Below are 14,379 nucleotides of genomic sequence, written 5' to 3'. Positions count from 1 at the left end.
TAGATATTATTTCTTTCTTGTACCATAATCACTCCCTCCCTCTGCTTGGGTTGCCAGTACATAGCGTTCGACCAACAATGGATGTTTTTCTCTTTTTGGATATCAGTTTAGATGAGTATTGTGAAATGGAAATAGATTAAATGCTGCTTTCAACTCATTGGTCATTACAGAAGCTGTTGTCCTTCATCTACATCTGCCTGATTTTTCAAGATATATATTTGGACACCCGCCGTCCAAGTCGTAGGACTCAATACGTATACGCTGCAACATATCTGAAATTATAAGTAAGATACCTAGCATATTCCCAATCATGGTGTAGTGTGGTTTCAATATATATTAACAAAGAATTGGTAGAAAATGACTAGGGCGTTGACATGCAGATTTAAGCTAATAGATCTTCTATAGTTACAGCAGGACATAAAACAGCCCGGGAAAACAGTTAATACTTCTTCATCAAGTAACATTCTACAATGGGAGACAGGGGATATACACAATAGTCAAAAAGGAGGATATATAGAGTAGCTTTCGAGGTTGGCACAGTAATTATAGGTGCCATCTCCCGTTAAAGCCATGGTAGGTTACTATTATTGCATGAGAGCCAAAGAGACATGCAGATATGCGACGCATTCAGCGTTAAATTTTCGATCAACTCGTCTTCGTGATAAATGCAATTCAAATGCACATCAAAAACATCATATGCAGAGGACATGTCTTTTTGATCTCGATGAAACAAGAGACCAGGACGCAAAAGTTTAGCTCAAAAAGAAAGACGCAAGAAAGAGTAGATCGTTGGATCTCCTCGGCGTTTCAAAATTATCCCAAATGCAAAAACAACGCCCAACCCGGCAACGCATAGCCCCTGTAAACTAGTCAAGGGTCCAAGGAGGCCCGTATTCAAATGCTCGGAGCCCGCGGAGCACCAGCCAGGCCGCCCTTTGTTAATTTCTGTCCCTCTTCGTTGTGCTTGCTAGATGGATGCAGGTGCCGGGAGATATATAGAGAGAAGGAGAATCGCGTTTCGATTTCCTTCTACTCTAGTAGACCTTCTTCTTCTCGTCCATGCTCAATTGGCCGGGGCCCATGTTGACGAGTAGGACCAAACCACCACTGTAGAAGTTATTAGCGTTGAGCATGTTTCACTATTGGGGAGAGGGAACATACACAATCGACAGAATTTGGAAGAAGTCGTACTTGGCGAAGTCCTTTTGGGGGTGGTGGGCATGCAGCTAGACAGGGTTATCAGTAACCAAAGATACAATGAATTGTCCAGTAAACATACCGTCCAGAAGTTGTTCACAAACACGTTGAACAAGCTCAGCAGGACCACAAGAATAATGGCGCTCCACTTGGCCTTGAAGCCAACAATGACCATGACGCAAGCGACAAGACCGAACAAGCTGACGAGAATGCGCCAGAAGCTCCAATCCCCGGAGAACACGAACCCGATGAAAAGGAAGATCAGCAACACACGACCAGCAAACTGGACGTACATCTTGCGGTCCTTCTCATCGAGCTGGGGCAGACCGGCAGGAACGAACTTCTTGCGCACCCACGAATCGGACAGGACCATAAGCAGACCACCCACAACACTCAGATTGCGAAGGAAGAAGTTCAAGTCGAAGATAAGACCGTATCCAAGACCCTGCGTGATGACGACGGCAAGCAATCCAGCGACGGCGACTTCGGTACGTTTGCGGGCAATGACCAGAGTCGAACAGACGGCCATAGCGATGACATTAATGATAAGGAACATGTGTGTAATTCCCCAAGGAACTAAAACCACCAAGAAAAGCTCGTTAGATATTGTCATAGAGGTAGTGTGGGACCCTCGACCCTGCGCAGATCAGGGTCCAGGAGCAAGGGTATCTTACTCTTCCGGAAATCACGGAGGTAGAGGAGCTGATCGTTCCATTGTGTGAGCATGCGCAGCGAGTCTTCGATGAAGGTCACTACGATCAGGAATCGGCCGATGGCGGGAAGATAGCTAGAGAGCGAAAGAAAAGGGTGTTAGTTCATGCTTCGAATCCCTTGTTTTAAGCTCTCTCGCGACTCGGACCACAACACAGGTGGAAGACGAAGAAGATTGAGACAAAGAGTGGAACTGAAACATACGGCTTCACTGGATCAGCCAAGGTATCTAGCCAGTCCTCAATCTTGCTTGTCTGCTCGCGGATTGCGTCTAGCGGACTTGGGTCGCTGGTGGCATTTGCGCTACCGGGCCCGCCAAACGGGTTCTGGTGGCCGAGGTTGTAGCCCGCAGTGCCACGAATTTGGGCCATGGCGGAAGAAGGAAACAAAAAAAAAAAGAGATTGAGAAGAAGAAGTTGGAGTTGAGTCACAGGTTGGGGAAGAAGAAGTCACACAGGAGCAAATACCAAGGAGTTGTATACAAAGCAACTTCAGGCCACGATAACCGGAACTGGCCGCTAAACCGCTTTTGGAATCGTGACGACACAGACTCCCATGATGATCTATATACAATGTTGTAGTATTTGAGATATAAAGAATTAGACTACATTCTTGTTTATTTTGTTTTAGATTGGTTATTTCATTGCAATACAGATTTTGCCAGAACAAAGAAAAAAAAAGTACTTTCACAAACACAGCATCAAATCCATTCCCGCAATTCTGCTTTTGTTTCCGCAGTGCAGTTCTTCCTCCTTGCACAACTTGCAAGGGGAATCTACCAATTCCGCTCCTAATGCGTTGTGGCAATCTCCCAGGCCCCTATTGTAGTTAAGGGGAGGGAGAGTGCTCGAATGATGTGACACCCCCAGAACGCCAAAAAAAAAACAAAAAACAAAACAAAAAAGGGTAATAAATACAGTTCAAGATGAAGACATCGGAGAGAATCAGAGAGAGAAAAGACTTCAAGATAGAATAAATTGTTCACGCAGCCCAGTCAGAGTCCAGGGGGTGACCCTTCTCACGAGAGCGTAGGATGTCAGGGAGGTAGGTTGGGGTCACTGTGACGCGAGGCTCAACAGGGGCAGGAGCGACAGTAGTGGACTGGTTCTCCGAGGCACTGGTCTCGCTGACACTCTCGTCAGTTTTGCCGCCCTTCTTCTTGATCTGCTTCTTGGAGACGGTGGTCCACTCGTCATCGCCCTTGGCAGCTCCCAAGAGGCGCATCTGCTCCTCCTCGGAGGGAAGGTTCTGGGCCCACTTGGTAGGGGCAGGGACAGCAGGAGACTCGAAGGTGTCCAGGAGAGTCTGAGAGGAAGTGGCAGGGACGGCGGGAGCGGGGCGAGATCCATTGACTGCGTTGGTCTTCACTGGGGCAGTCTCCTTGGTCTGCCAAGCGCTGGCAGCGGGCGCGGTTGAGCGGGCAGCCTCGCGGCGCTCAGCCTCGCGAGCGGTGTGCAACTGCTTCTCAAGCAGCTTCTTGCGCTCAATCTCGGCCTCCTGAACTTGCTGCTTGCGGGCCTCGTTCTTGAGACGCTGCTGGCGCTGCTTCTTGCTCTCCACCTCCTTGAAAGACTGAACCTTCTGCTTCTTGGGCTGGTTCTCAACATTGCCAGTAACGCGGAGCACAGACGCACCGGGGGCGGGGGCCTCCAGCATGTCGGAAACATATCCGGCAGAGGGGACAGTGGCGTTCACGGGGGGAGAGGCGGCAGGAGACAGATCGTCATCAGCCTCGGCGCCAGTGGTCGAGGAGGCACGGGTATCGCTGGTCTCGAGCTGGGTAGCCTTCTTCTTGTTCTTCTTCTGGCTCTTTGTGGGAGCGGGCTTGGCGGGGGCGGGCTGAGCAGGGGCGTTGGTCTTGAGGCCGGCCATGCGGCGGGCCATCTCCTTGCGGTCGATTTCCTCGTCCGCCTTCTCGTCCTCGGTGGTGGGGGGCGACACGACGGTCTGAACCTCGGACTTCTTGGCGGCAGCCGGTTCGGGTGCAGGCTTAGACTTGCGCTTCGACTTCTTGGGTGCTACAGTGGCCTCGGTTTTCTCCACAGCAGCTCGAATCACGTTGGCCTTGGGGGTTGTGCCATTGGTGTAGTACCAGCCGAGGCCACCTGCCACGACGAGCAAGATCGCCCAGCTAATGTAAGGGTTCATGGTCATGGAGCTGTGCACTCATAAGTCAGTACCGTCAACGTTGAAAAGGTGGTTGCAAGCCTGGAACTTACTGTCCGATTGAAAACTATGTAGGTGAAGGATGGGTGTTGGAGAGGGGAGGCGGGATCAAAGTTGCCGAATGAGATGGTAGGACAATTGCGCACGCGCACTGAAAGCTGGGACAATTGCGCTCAGCTACAGAAGCTTTAACTAGTTGAGGTCTTCGAGACGTGATTCCAAGGCGGTCAATTGACCGGAGTGCGCGGGGTGGTGATGTCGCGGATAGGAACAATAGAATTAGCGCAATGGCGCAAAAGGAGCAGGGATAAACAAGAGAAAAGAAGTGAGAGCAGAAGGTGAGAAAGGAGGAAGAGAGGGAGTAGAGAGGAAAGGGCAACCGTGGCAGATCCACTTGTACTGTGACCGTAATGGTAACTTACCAAGCCCTTGGCTTTTGGAGTTATTGCACATATTCTGTACCTTTTCTACTTGGCATCTTTGTTCTTTTATGTTCTATATTACATAGGTATCATGACCTGTGCTATATCTATCATCTAGGTAAGAATGAAGAATGCGCCTAAACGGTATGAAGATCCTAGGTGAGCACTGACTGCAAGCTGTCATATATGGTATTATACTCCGTACCTGGGGAACAGTCTAATCGCAAAAGCTAAGTAGTCAACAGATAACTTTCAGAGTGAACAGGCCACGTCTCCGCCTGTCTTCTCTCCGCTTTCTCAATCAATTTATATCTTACTAGTGTGTTCTAGGTCATAAAAAGGACCTGAGCGTTTATTTGATGGATAAATCGATTTTCCCGGCAACCCGGGATGCTTGAAGATTGCCGATCCGGCAGGGGATCTCTCTCTTCCAAGTTTCTTTTTACCCCTTACAGGCACCACGAGGAAAAGAGTTATTCATTACGGATGACCTGGTTCAATTGGTGATCTGAGTGTAAATGACGCGGGTGAAGCATACTCAGTCTTGGCCAGTCCCCGAGACCTGCAGCGGTACCTTGAAAGGAGAGCTTGGGATTGGTTCGCTGGTCATGCACTCCTGAAAGCGCAATCTGAATACGGAGTATGTCTTCGACATAACCGACTGGTTTCTTGCTCTTTTGTCTCCTATTAGCTACATATGTATGTATACTCCGTACCGTACTCCTTGTTTTCTCCTTTATTCTCATGTTTATCCTCCTTTCCACTATCTTTTCAAGTCTGCTCACGCTGTGGAGTATATGAAAGGTTGCTTTGTAGTTGACTACCAATATTTACGAAGCTATTGTGACTGATGCTAACAGTCCCTCTATTGGTCTCGATTGTAATAAATATATCCAAGAAATTCCAATATGTAATCATTAAACCCTTGTAGCAATATCATCCGAAGAATCTAATATGTCTACTAGGACGTGGAGTTAGGCAGATATAAAAAAGTCCACAAAGTGCATGTGATTGAGGGGCATATTTGAACGACATCTGATCACAAAATACTAATGCATATGCTTCAAGGTCCTTCGCGTCCAACAAATCTTTGTTAATAATTCGAACGTATAAAACGCCGAAAGTCTTTCTAAAATTATAAATAACCTTTCCCAACTACCTTGCTGCTCCTTTTAAAACCATTATTAGGCCCAAGTCACAATAATATTCCCTAGAGGCAACAGAGGCAGTGACCATGAATCAAAACACAGGGCTTATAGCCAGCTCAGGCCACAAACCCTGAGGTTGATCCGTCAATCGCATCTGACCTTACTCCCATTGCTATAGCGGCTCGAGGGAAAGAGACCACTGGACTGAGAATCTTCCAAAGAACCACAGACGATACCACGGGGACTAGGGTCGAGGATCTTCTCTTAGCAATGAACACCGACCATCCAACCGGTGGCGTGGACGTGACATATGGAAAGGAGGATGTCCAGTATCTCTGCTTCTGGAAGCCCATACCCCCCAACGCCCCGATTGTTGTCTTTGTTCATGGTGGGAGTTGGGGATCAGGGACATATTTGGACTCGATTGGATTCAAAGTTGATCATTTGACCGGCAAGGGCTATGCCTTTGCCACCGTCAACTATACACTCATCCCATCTGTGACGGTGGAAGAGCAGGTGCAGGAAGTGGCCGACTCGCTGGGTTACCTGGTCAGAAATGCGACCAGATTAGACATTGATCCCCAGCGAATCATTCTGATGGGACACAGTTCTGGTGCACACGTTATTACGCTGCTGGGAACTGACAAATGATACCTGGAAAAGGCAGGAATTAGTATCCACACCGTGCGGGCGGTTATCTCTCTCGACGGATCAAATTACAACGCATTGGCGGAGATCACCGATAATCTGGGGCCGGTAGCGGAGAGCTTAATCAAAGAACTCGGCACTGATACAAAACGACTGCAGGATATGCCGCCTACTTAGCATGCCCGCGCACCGAATGCAGGTGCTCTTCTGCTCCATGTCCACAGACAAGGTGATACCCGCCAGGCTGTCGAGATATCTGTGGCGCTGCAAGCTGCATGTACCCCTGTTAATTTCCACGTGTTCGAGGGCTTGCAAATACTCCTACGGCTTGGCGATCCCTATCGGATAACTGGCTCAAGGCGCACGTTCCAGTAACAATTCCCTGATCATTTTCATCCAAAAGTCCCACACAGCATATCTTGTTACTAAATAATAGAGATTTCTCCCCTTGAATCTGCCATCTGGTGGGGCATGAGGCTCGGGTTGATAACGGCCGGCCCCGGGGGTTGTTGGGTTGGCAGTCCGGGGGGCCGTCGGTCACCGGGATTGTAGTCCCAAGCTTGGACTAGTAAATTTTTTGTTCTGAATATATACCATATTCCAATCGCTTAGAATCGGACTGCAACATTGTAAATATTATTTCAATAGTGGATTCTTTAATATACTTGAAAGTGTTCATATTTGCCTACGAGGGGTTTATAGCCAGACGAAACCCCCGCAGCCGATAACATCGATAAGCTCCCACTTCTGTCTTCCATCAACATTCACCATGGCAAAGAAGATTATCATTGACACCGATCCGGTTCGTTCAAATTCCATTGCCTTAGCTTCAGGATTGACTCATATCGTAGGGTATTGACGATGTCCTCGCCCTCTTGCTGGCTCTGTCCGCCACCCCGGAGGAGGTAGAGGTTCTCCTCATCTCATTGACATTCGGTAACATCGAGATAGAGAGGTAAGAGATCATTTTATTTGGAAGGGGTTCCACTGTCTGACCCAATATACAGCTGTCTCCGCAATGCAGTGTCAATGTTCCATATCCTCGAGCGGGAGATGCAGTGGCGCCGCGAGAACGGCAAACCCGAAGGCTTTGGCAGCTTGAGAGCTTTCCGTCCCATATTGGCTGTCGGTGCAGAGGAACCCCTCGAAAGCCAGAAAATGCTTGCGGACTACTTCCGTACGTATTGCTCTACCATACTACGGACACCGCTTACTGATATCGCTGTAGATGGAACGGACGGACTTGGTGGTATCCACGCAACGGTATGTGAAGCCCCGTGGCCTACAAACAAGTAAACTAAGCTGACTTCTTAATAGCACCCACATCTCACCGCTAATAAGGCATGGGTACACCTTTTCGCTAAAACCATGGAGGGCGGGGGAATTGAGCCTGCTGAGGACTGCTCAGGCCCTGACGACCACGCATTCACCCCATCCAAGCTTCCAGCACACAAGGAGATTCTCCGCGCGCTTCGTGATAATGAGCCAGATTCGGTGACTCTGGTAGCAGTGGGTCCGCTCACTAATCTGGCTTTGGCTGCAGCAGAAGACCCAGAGACATTCCTCCGCGTGAAAGAGGTAGTCGTGATGGGCGGTGCTATCAACGAGCCAGGAAATGTGAGCCAAACCTTTTCCAGACCCAAGAAATACCCAGACAGTTTGGCTGATATTATCAATAGGTGACACCAACGGGCGAGTTCAACGCCTACGCAGACGCAGTGGCAGCCGCGCGTATTTTCGCACTCACTTCGCCCAACCCCCACACAACAATCCCACCCACAAAGAGCGACCGTCTCCCACCGTACCCCAAAAGCCTCAGCCGGCAACTGACTCTTCGTCTTTTCCCGCTGGACATCACCCTCCGCCACAACCTATCACGCGGCGAGTTCCGAGAGGCTATCACACCTCTCCTGGCTGCCGGCTCCCCGCTCGCCGAGTGGGTAGATGCCTTTATGGGACACACCTTCAGGACCTTGGAGCGTCTGCACCCTGGACACGTTGGCGACGATGCTAAGCTGAGTCTGCACGACCCTGTTTGCGTCTGGTATGCTTTGACATCCGATGACCCGAAGTGGGTTTACTCGAAGAACTCGCCTGAGGATATCCGAATCGACACCTTGGGCCAGTGGACTCGCGGTATGTGCGTTGTCGACCGCCGCAACCGTCACCGCATCGAGGGTGAAGAGGAGAGCTCCAATGACCATGGTCTCTGGCTTAGTGGTCGTGCTGGAAATCGCATCTGGCGGATGGACGGCTCACCCGTGGAGGATAACTTTGGGAAGGTTATAATTGACAGGCTATTCAAGTAATCTCTGTTTGATAGATAAAGGGAACACATCTGGTGGGTATAGACGCACATAGTTGTTGATTTCAATAGAGACTGAAATATGCTTTCTCTTTTTGGACTGAGAATATCCTCCGAGAAATCTCGAACATTGTCTGCTGTGGTCAACCCTTCAGCAATGCCATTCATGGGGGGTGGTCCGTACTCCTGTCATATCAAGCCATAAACCCTAATCACTACAACGCGAGATAAAGTCAAGTGTGACGTCAAGCTTCTTCTCTATTTCCTTCCCTGGAGTATGATTGGGTTAATGTCCGGATATCGTCTCCCGCTGGAATGCGCAGAATGTGCGAAGTGTTGACATGAACCACACCGAGGCGCGCAAAACATGCCCTTATGCACCACCCGCGAAGAACCGCAATCGATCGCCCATGGAATTCACAACACCCAAACAGCTATATCATCAAGGGATTTGGCCTTGTTCAACACATGATGCCAATTATCAAATTGTGAGACGAGGCGGGTGTCTCCTCCATAGGAATGTGGAATGCTGTAACCTGGAGATCGACCGTGGCACTTACTACTATAGTCCTATCAAACTCACCAGTATGCAACACCGCATCATCTAGGAGGCCTTTCCCAGGCGGCTTGGGATTGACAGCCAGCCACCAGATTATGGAAGCCGTCAAGGTTCTTCTATATAAGACGGGTTGGTCCAGGATAAACTCTCATAGCAATCGCAACTAAGAACTGCTCTCAGCTTGAATCCCAGCATCAGATCCCTCAACGAACATCCACCTTTCAAAGTTTATTCTTGTTCTTCTCCCACCATGCAGCTCACAACCTTATTCACCGTCTGCGCTGCCCTGACTAGTACCGTTACCGCAATGCCCCATCTCTCCGGGGCCTACCACGGTGCCCGCCTCTCTGTCCGTGTCCCTACCAATGCCACTAGTTCCCACAATGCGACTACAACGGGTACACGGGGCAAAGCTCCCCTGTCAACGGGAACGGCTCATGGTAATCGTGTGAATGTCAATCGGTGCCATGAGCTGTGTTCTTTGCAGTCTCAGACTTGCTCGATTGCTGTACCGGATGATGATAAGTTTTGGTGAGTTTTGCTGTTTCTCCTTTGGAAATATGGTTTTTCTATTTCTGAATTGAGCTAATAGAATGTTTTTAGTTGGTCTGTTTACTTGCAATGTACGGACAAGTGCGACCCTGAGAATTTCAAGTAATTGGAGTTGGATAAGGAAATGTATAGATAAAAGCGATTGAATGTTATGGGCCATGTGATATGAAGGATACTGTTATTTTATAGAAAAGTGCATTGAGTGTATTGCAGTTTCTCGTTAATTGGCACCTATAGATGCAAACCAGAACAGTAAAAATGGAAATGATAGTTTCTAGGGAGCAAGTGGCCTTAGAGCAATGTACATACAAGGATGCGCTTGTGTAGGAGAGGTAAGATCAAATGTAACTGAAACTTGCTCTCCCTGCGACAAAGCCCCGGGGCCGAAGATGAAAGCACGTGCCAGAAGGTCTACTGTACACGAATGCTGTAAACCTAAGGAGACTCTCACCGTGGAGAAAGACACAGTTTCCCAGCCAATAGGAATATAAAAGTCGTAAAGTGCACATTCAACCTTTGGGAAAGTATAAAGATAATCGGGGGAGGACTGTCCAATTGATGCACGTGCTGGGCTACCTCAATTGATGTAATATGTACCAGGTACATTGGGGTTAACCCCTTTCCCCCTTTATCCCCAATTTAACGTAAGTACCTAGTACCTGCCAATAAGCTCGCCGGGCCCCACTTATTAGTCCAGCAAATGCCCATCGTTCCCTGAGGCACGAGTCTCCGCTCGACCAATTAAAATCGCTCATTATGACTCGTGGGCACAAGCACGCGACAGTATCTATATGGTGGACGTTCACGGTTATATAGTCTGGACCCCTTGCCGTAGACTCTACAGCTATCATTTCCATTACTTTCCCTTTTTTACAATGTCACGACTTCCAACCCCAGCCATGTCAGGCGGCTTCATTATCAAAGACAAGCCCGACGGGGATGCCTTCACATTACCCCCCGCGGCATTAAGCACTGCCAGTCGGAGATCTTCCCGATCAGATCCTTCCTATGTCCCACCATCACCGACCTCTCCAGACCTCTCAGGCCGTACGAGTAATAGCGGACGGTCAAGTGCGTCTGTCAAACGCCCACTTGAGGATTTTGATTTGCCCCCGCCACCAACCAGAACTCGCAAGATCATCCAGATGAAACCAAAATCGCCCGCAAAATCGCAAAAGACAAGGGACAATGGCAAGGATTCACAGAATCCCGAAGACCCAATGCCCAACCCAACATCGACCTCCAAGAGAAAACAACCCAGTGCAACTAGCGCTGCAGGACGCAAAATCGCCCGCAAGACCGCACACAGTTTAATTGAGCGTCGACGACGGTCCAAGATGAATGAGGAGTTTGGAACATTGAAGGACATGATTCCAGCATGCACGGGGCAAGAAATGCATAAACTCGCCATTCTTCAGGTACGATCACATGCTCTTTCGGGAATTTCCAATATACTAATTCTCCCAACAAGGCAAGCATTGATTATGTCAATTACCTAGAGAAATGTATCCACGACATGAAGACTGGAGGATCAACCCACACCCCTGCTGCACCACCCTCACCTACATCCCCCGAGTTCATCGCAGAAACAGGCGCTGAGCCCATGCGGAGAGATAGTTCTTCTACTTATTCCTCATACTCCACCTCTGCATCACCGGAGTTGCAAGCTGCTTCCACAGAATTCCCTGATACGTCCCCGTCTTTCTCCCCGCGCACTCAAGTCCCCTCAGCACAGATCCCACAGGATGCGTCATCTATTCTTCCTAGCCCGGCGTTGGGCCCGATATGGGCCTCGAACGAGAAGATGCATGAGTTTCAGGGTGTGGATCACGAGGCTTCGGCTGCCTTGCTTATGTTGACTCAGGATCGGAGAGGGACTGCTGATTCGATTAGTGAGACTTTCTCTGGGAGTACGGCGCTGTCAATTTCTGTGGAAGAGACTTCAGCTGTGCCTGAGATTCAAAGGAGGAAGGGCATGAGTGTCCGCGATCTTCTTATTTCATAATCTCACAACCTGCTTTTTGGTTCTGCTTTGGGAAATTGGCGTCTCTTGATGTCTCTTGGGATGGTCTAGAGGCTTTTTTTTTAAAATTAGCGTTTGAATTTAGCATCTGTTTTCATGATACTCGGATCAAGGCCCATTGGCGTATTTTTGTTACTTGCCCAACGTATGAAGGCAGGATTTTGGCTCTTCGGATAATATGTGAACACAAAAGTTGAATAAAATTGATCAATACAAAGAGCTGGAGGTTATTTCGTTCGCATAAGTAATTGATTTAGAAGCCCTGAAAACTCTTGCCAGTTGCCTGAAATAAGGTTTCGCCCCCATCGGATCGGCCATTCACGAATGACCGAGCGCCGAACAGTCAAGCTCGAGACTCGATCGCCACATTGCAGAAGCCACGAGGATCTGATAAAGAAATTCTCCTTAATTCTTATTACCAAGACATCCCAAATCTGCGCAGCTTCCCATAGCGCCAAGACAAGATGAACAACCAACGCCGGTACAACGTAGAGCGATCATGTCTACGCTGCCACGCGCACAAGATCAAGTGCGACAAGGCCTCACCATGCAGCAAATGTGTGCGAAAGAACATACCCTGCCAATATCCAGGTCCGAGCCGAGTCAAACGTCAACCCTCGAAGAAAAGCACCGACCTTGCGGCACAGTTGGAGAAGCTTGAACAGTCCATCGCGGCGATGATCAACGAACGGCCGACTAGTCTGCACGGTCAAAACCAAAACCCAAGCACAGGCCCGGCGCCGAATGACCGATCCGACCACAAGCCCCCAAGCAACCCGCCTGCAGCAGACCAGGGGTTTCTAGGTAAAGACGGCCGGTATATCAACGAGCCTCTTCTCTCGCGGTTGCTGGACAAAGAGCCGGATATAAAGTTTGCAATTGGATCGCCCATTAGTGCGAGCAGTCCGCGACGAGCACCGGTGTTGAAGGCAGATGGTCTTTTCTCGAACCCGCTCCAGGGCCAGATTGACCCACGGGATCTATTTCCGAGTCGTTGGCAGGCAGTTTCGCTCTGGGAGACATTTATTAGCCGTGTAGATCCTTTGATTAAGGTTATTCATGTTCCAACTGCGCAATCGAGCATCTTTGCTGCGATTAACAGACCTGAAAGTGCGCGTGCTGATGTACGTGCTTTGCTCTATGCGATTTGTTTTGCGGCTGTAACAACCTTGCTTTCAGAGGATACCCAGAATGAAGTCTTGCTCGCCGACCTGCGGCGGTATCAGCAAGGGTTGGAGTTGTCTTTGTATCACTCCGAGTTTTTGGATGCTCCAACTCTGACTTCGTTACAAGCGATGGTAATATATCAGGTGAGAGAATGTTTCCTCTTAGTATTTCCTTGCTTGGTACCACTGACACATGATTGCTCTCTAGGCATGCTTTCGATTTAGCAACAGCGGCCGATCTGGCTGGACATTACACGGCGTAACTATCCGAGCTGCGCAATCCATCGGTCTCCAGCGGGACGGAAAATACTTCAAACTCCCAATAATTGAATGTGAGCTCCGTCGACGAACCTGGTGGCATATCCAATCTGCCGATGCCAGAGTAGCAGAAGACCATGGGCTCAAAGTCCCAGAAAACGACCACGGCGACACTGAAATCCCTCTCAATATCGACGATCAGAACATATCACAGATGAATATCGCTCCAGCTGTATCGCAGAGCCGATGGACAGAGATGACATTCTCTCTAATCGTAATAGAAATCAACCGGGGCCGGCCCGCTTTAGTTCGAAGCTTAGTGGGAGCAGCTGATCCAGAACGTCTCATCGCCGAATTCAAACGCTCAATACAGGATAAATACCTCCAACACAGCGACCCAGACATCCCGATTCAACGCTTTGGCTTCCTCCTCGGGTGGCTGCTCCTCACAAAGTTTGAAGTATATATTCGACAGAAACAGCTACAGTCACAGGGCCCGGCCGCCTCTTCACTCGACTACAACCTTGTCCAAGAGACTCTAGCACAAGCCTGCCATGGAATGGAAATCGACATCGAGCTACACAGTAACGAATTACTGCGCGGCTTCCGCTGGCTGATGATGACTTTCATTCAGTATCACCTCCTCACCTTCATCCTCTGGAGTCTATGTGTGTATCCCACCGGCCCACATATCGAACGAGCCTGGCGCGCTATCGATGCGCAGTTCGCTTTGACCGATAGCCCCTCTTGGCCGGACCCGGGACCTAGGTGGCCGATTATTGTACAGTTGCGGGATAAAGCACGGCTTATCCGTCAGACACACGATGAGCAGAGTCAGCAAATCGTTCAGGAAAATCGTCCTGTCTGTACTGATGGAACTGGGACTGGGACTGGGGATTCTCGACCTGAGACGGGCTTCGATATCGATTGTTGGGATCCAAACTTTGTCGACTTTTCCGATTGGAATAACCTGGCTCAGAGTCTTTCTCTCTTGGGTTGATGATGTGTTGTATACACTGGCATCTGAGTATCGGTTCATAGTCCATGTGTGTGTACATATTGGAGCTGGTGGAAATCATATAGTGTGAACCACATAGACCAGTTCATTACTTGCATATATGCCTTGCTCATAAGGCTACCTGATTTTAAATATCGGGCCTCTGTTTCTATTCTTCCGTTTGCAAAGCAGGTATCTTCATAATAATTTACATTTTGGGATTCCTT

At 49.1% G+C, this 14,379-nt stretch overlaps 7 protein-coding genes across 7 annotated transcripts; 5 read left to right on the top strand and 2 right to left on the bottom strand.

Annotated features, from left to right (window-relative positions):
• Positions 1-1,034: 1,034 nt before the first annotated feature.
• Positions 1,035-2,279, bottom strand: N7517_000490 (protein ERV29; the record flags this gene model as incomplete). Its single annotated transcript, XM_056718220.1, has 5 exons — positions 1,035-1,107; positions 1,162-1,226; positions 1,280-1,773; positions 1,872-1,984; positions 2,113-2,279. The coding sequence occupies 5 exons, from the start codon at positions 2,277-2,279 to the stop codon at positions 1,035-1,037; spliced, it is 912 nt and encodes a 303-aa protein (XP_056582355.1).
• A 610-nt stretch (positions 2,280-2,889) lies between these two features.
• N7517_000489 (uncharacterized protein) lies at positions 2,890-4,062 on the bottom strand (the record flags this gene model as incomplete). Its single annotated transcript, XM_056718219.1, has 1 exon — positions 2,890-4,062. The coding sequence occupies one exon, from the start codon at positions 4,060-4,062 to the stop codon at positions 2,890-2,892; it is 1,173 nt and encodes a 390-aa protein (XP_056582354.1).
• A 1,852-nt stretch (positions 4,063-5,914) lies between these two features.
• On the top strand, positions 5,915-6,295 carry N7517_000488 (alpha/beta hydrolase; the record flags this gene model as incomplete). The annotated part of the gene is made up of 1 exon (XM_056718218.1): positions 5,915-6,295. One exon carries the CDS (start codon positions 5,915-5,917, stop codon positions 6,293-6,295), a length of 381 nt encoding a protein of 126 aa, XP_056582353.1.
• A 766-nt stretch (positions 6,296-7,061) lies between these two features.
• N7517_000487 (putative nucleoside hydrolase) lies at positions 7,062-8,601 on the top strand (the record flags this gene model as incomplete). The annotated part of the gene is made up of 6 exons (XM_056718217.1): positions 7,062-7,094; positions 7,144-7,247; positions 7,300-7,469; positions 7,521-7,555; positions 7,610-7,909; positions 7,972-8,601. 6 exons carry the CDS (start codon positions 7,062-7,064, stop codon positions 8,599-8,601), a joined length of 1,272 nt encoding a protein of 423 aa, XP_056582352.1.
• An 805-nt stretch (positions 8,602-9,406) lies between these two features.
• On the top strand, positions 9,407-9,814 carry N7517_000486 (uncharacterized protein; the record flags this gene model as incomplete). The annotated part of the gene is made up of 2 exons (XM_056718216.1): positions 9,407-9,687; positions 9,760-9,814. The coding sequence occupies 2 exons, from the start codon at positions 9,407-9,409 to the stop codon at positions 9,812-9,814; spliced, it is 336 nt and encodes a 111-aa protein (XP_056582351.1).
• A 769-nt stretch (positions 9,815-10,583) lies between these two features.
• Positions 10,584-11,713, top strand: N7517_000485 (uncharacterized protein; the record flags this gene model as incomplete). Its single annotated transcript, XM_056718215.1, has 2 exons — positions 10,584-11,126; positions 11,180-11,713. 2 exons carry the CDS (start codon positions 10,584-10,586, stop codon positions 11,711-11,713), a joined length of 1,077 nt encoding a protein of 358 aa, XP_056582350.1.
• Positions 11,714-12,195: 482 nt separating this feature from the next.
• On the top strand, positions 12,196-14,155 carry N7517_000484 (Transcription factor; the record flags this gene model as incomplete). Its single annotated transcript, XM_056718214.1, has 2 exons — positions 12,196-13,041; positions 13,106-14,155. The coding sequence occupies 2 exons, from the start codon at positions 12,196-12,198 to the stop codon at positions 14,153-14,155; spliced, it is 1,896 nt and encodes a 631-aa protein (XP_056582349.1).
• Between the last annotated feature and the right edge of the window lie 224 nt (positions 14,156-14,379).

Source organism: Penicillium concentricum (genome assembly GCF_028827145.1).
Source record: "Penicillium concentricum strain IBT 3081 chromosome Unknown utg000001l_segment0_segment0, whole genome shotgun sequence".
NCBI lineage: Eukaryota > Fungi > Ascomycota > Eurotiomycetes > Eurotiales > Aspergillaceae > Penicillium > Penicillium concentricum.
This window is presented reverse-complemented; position numbering and strand designations above follow the sequence as displayed.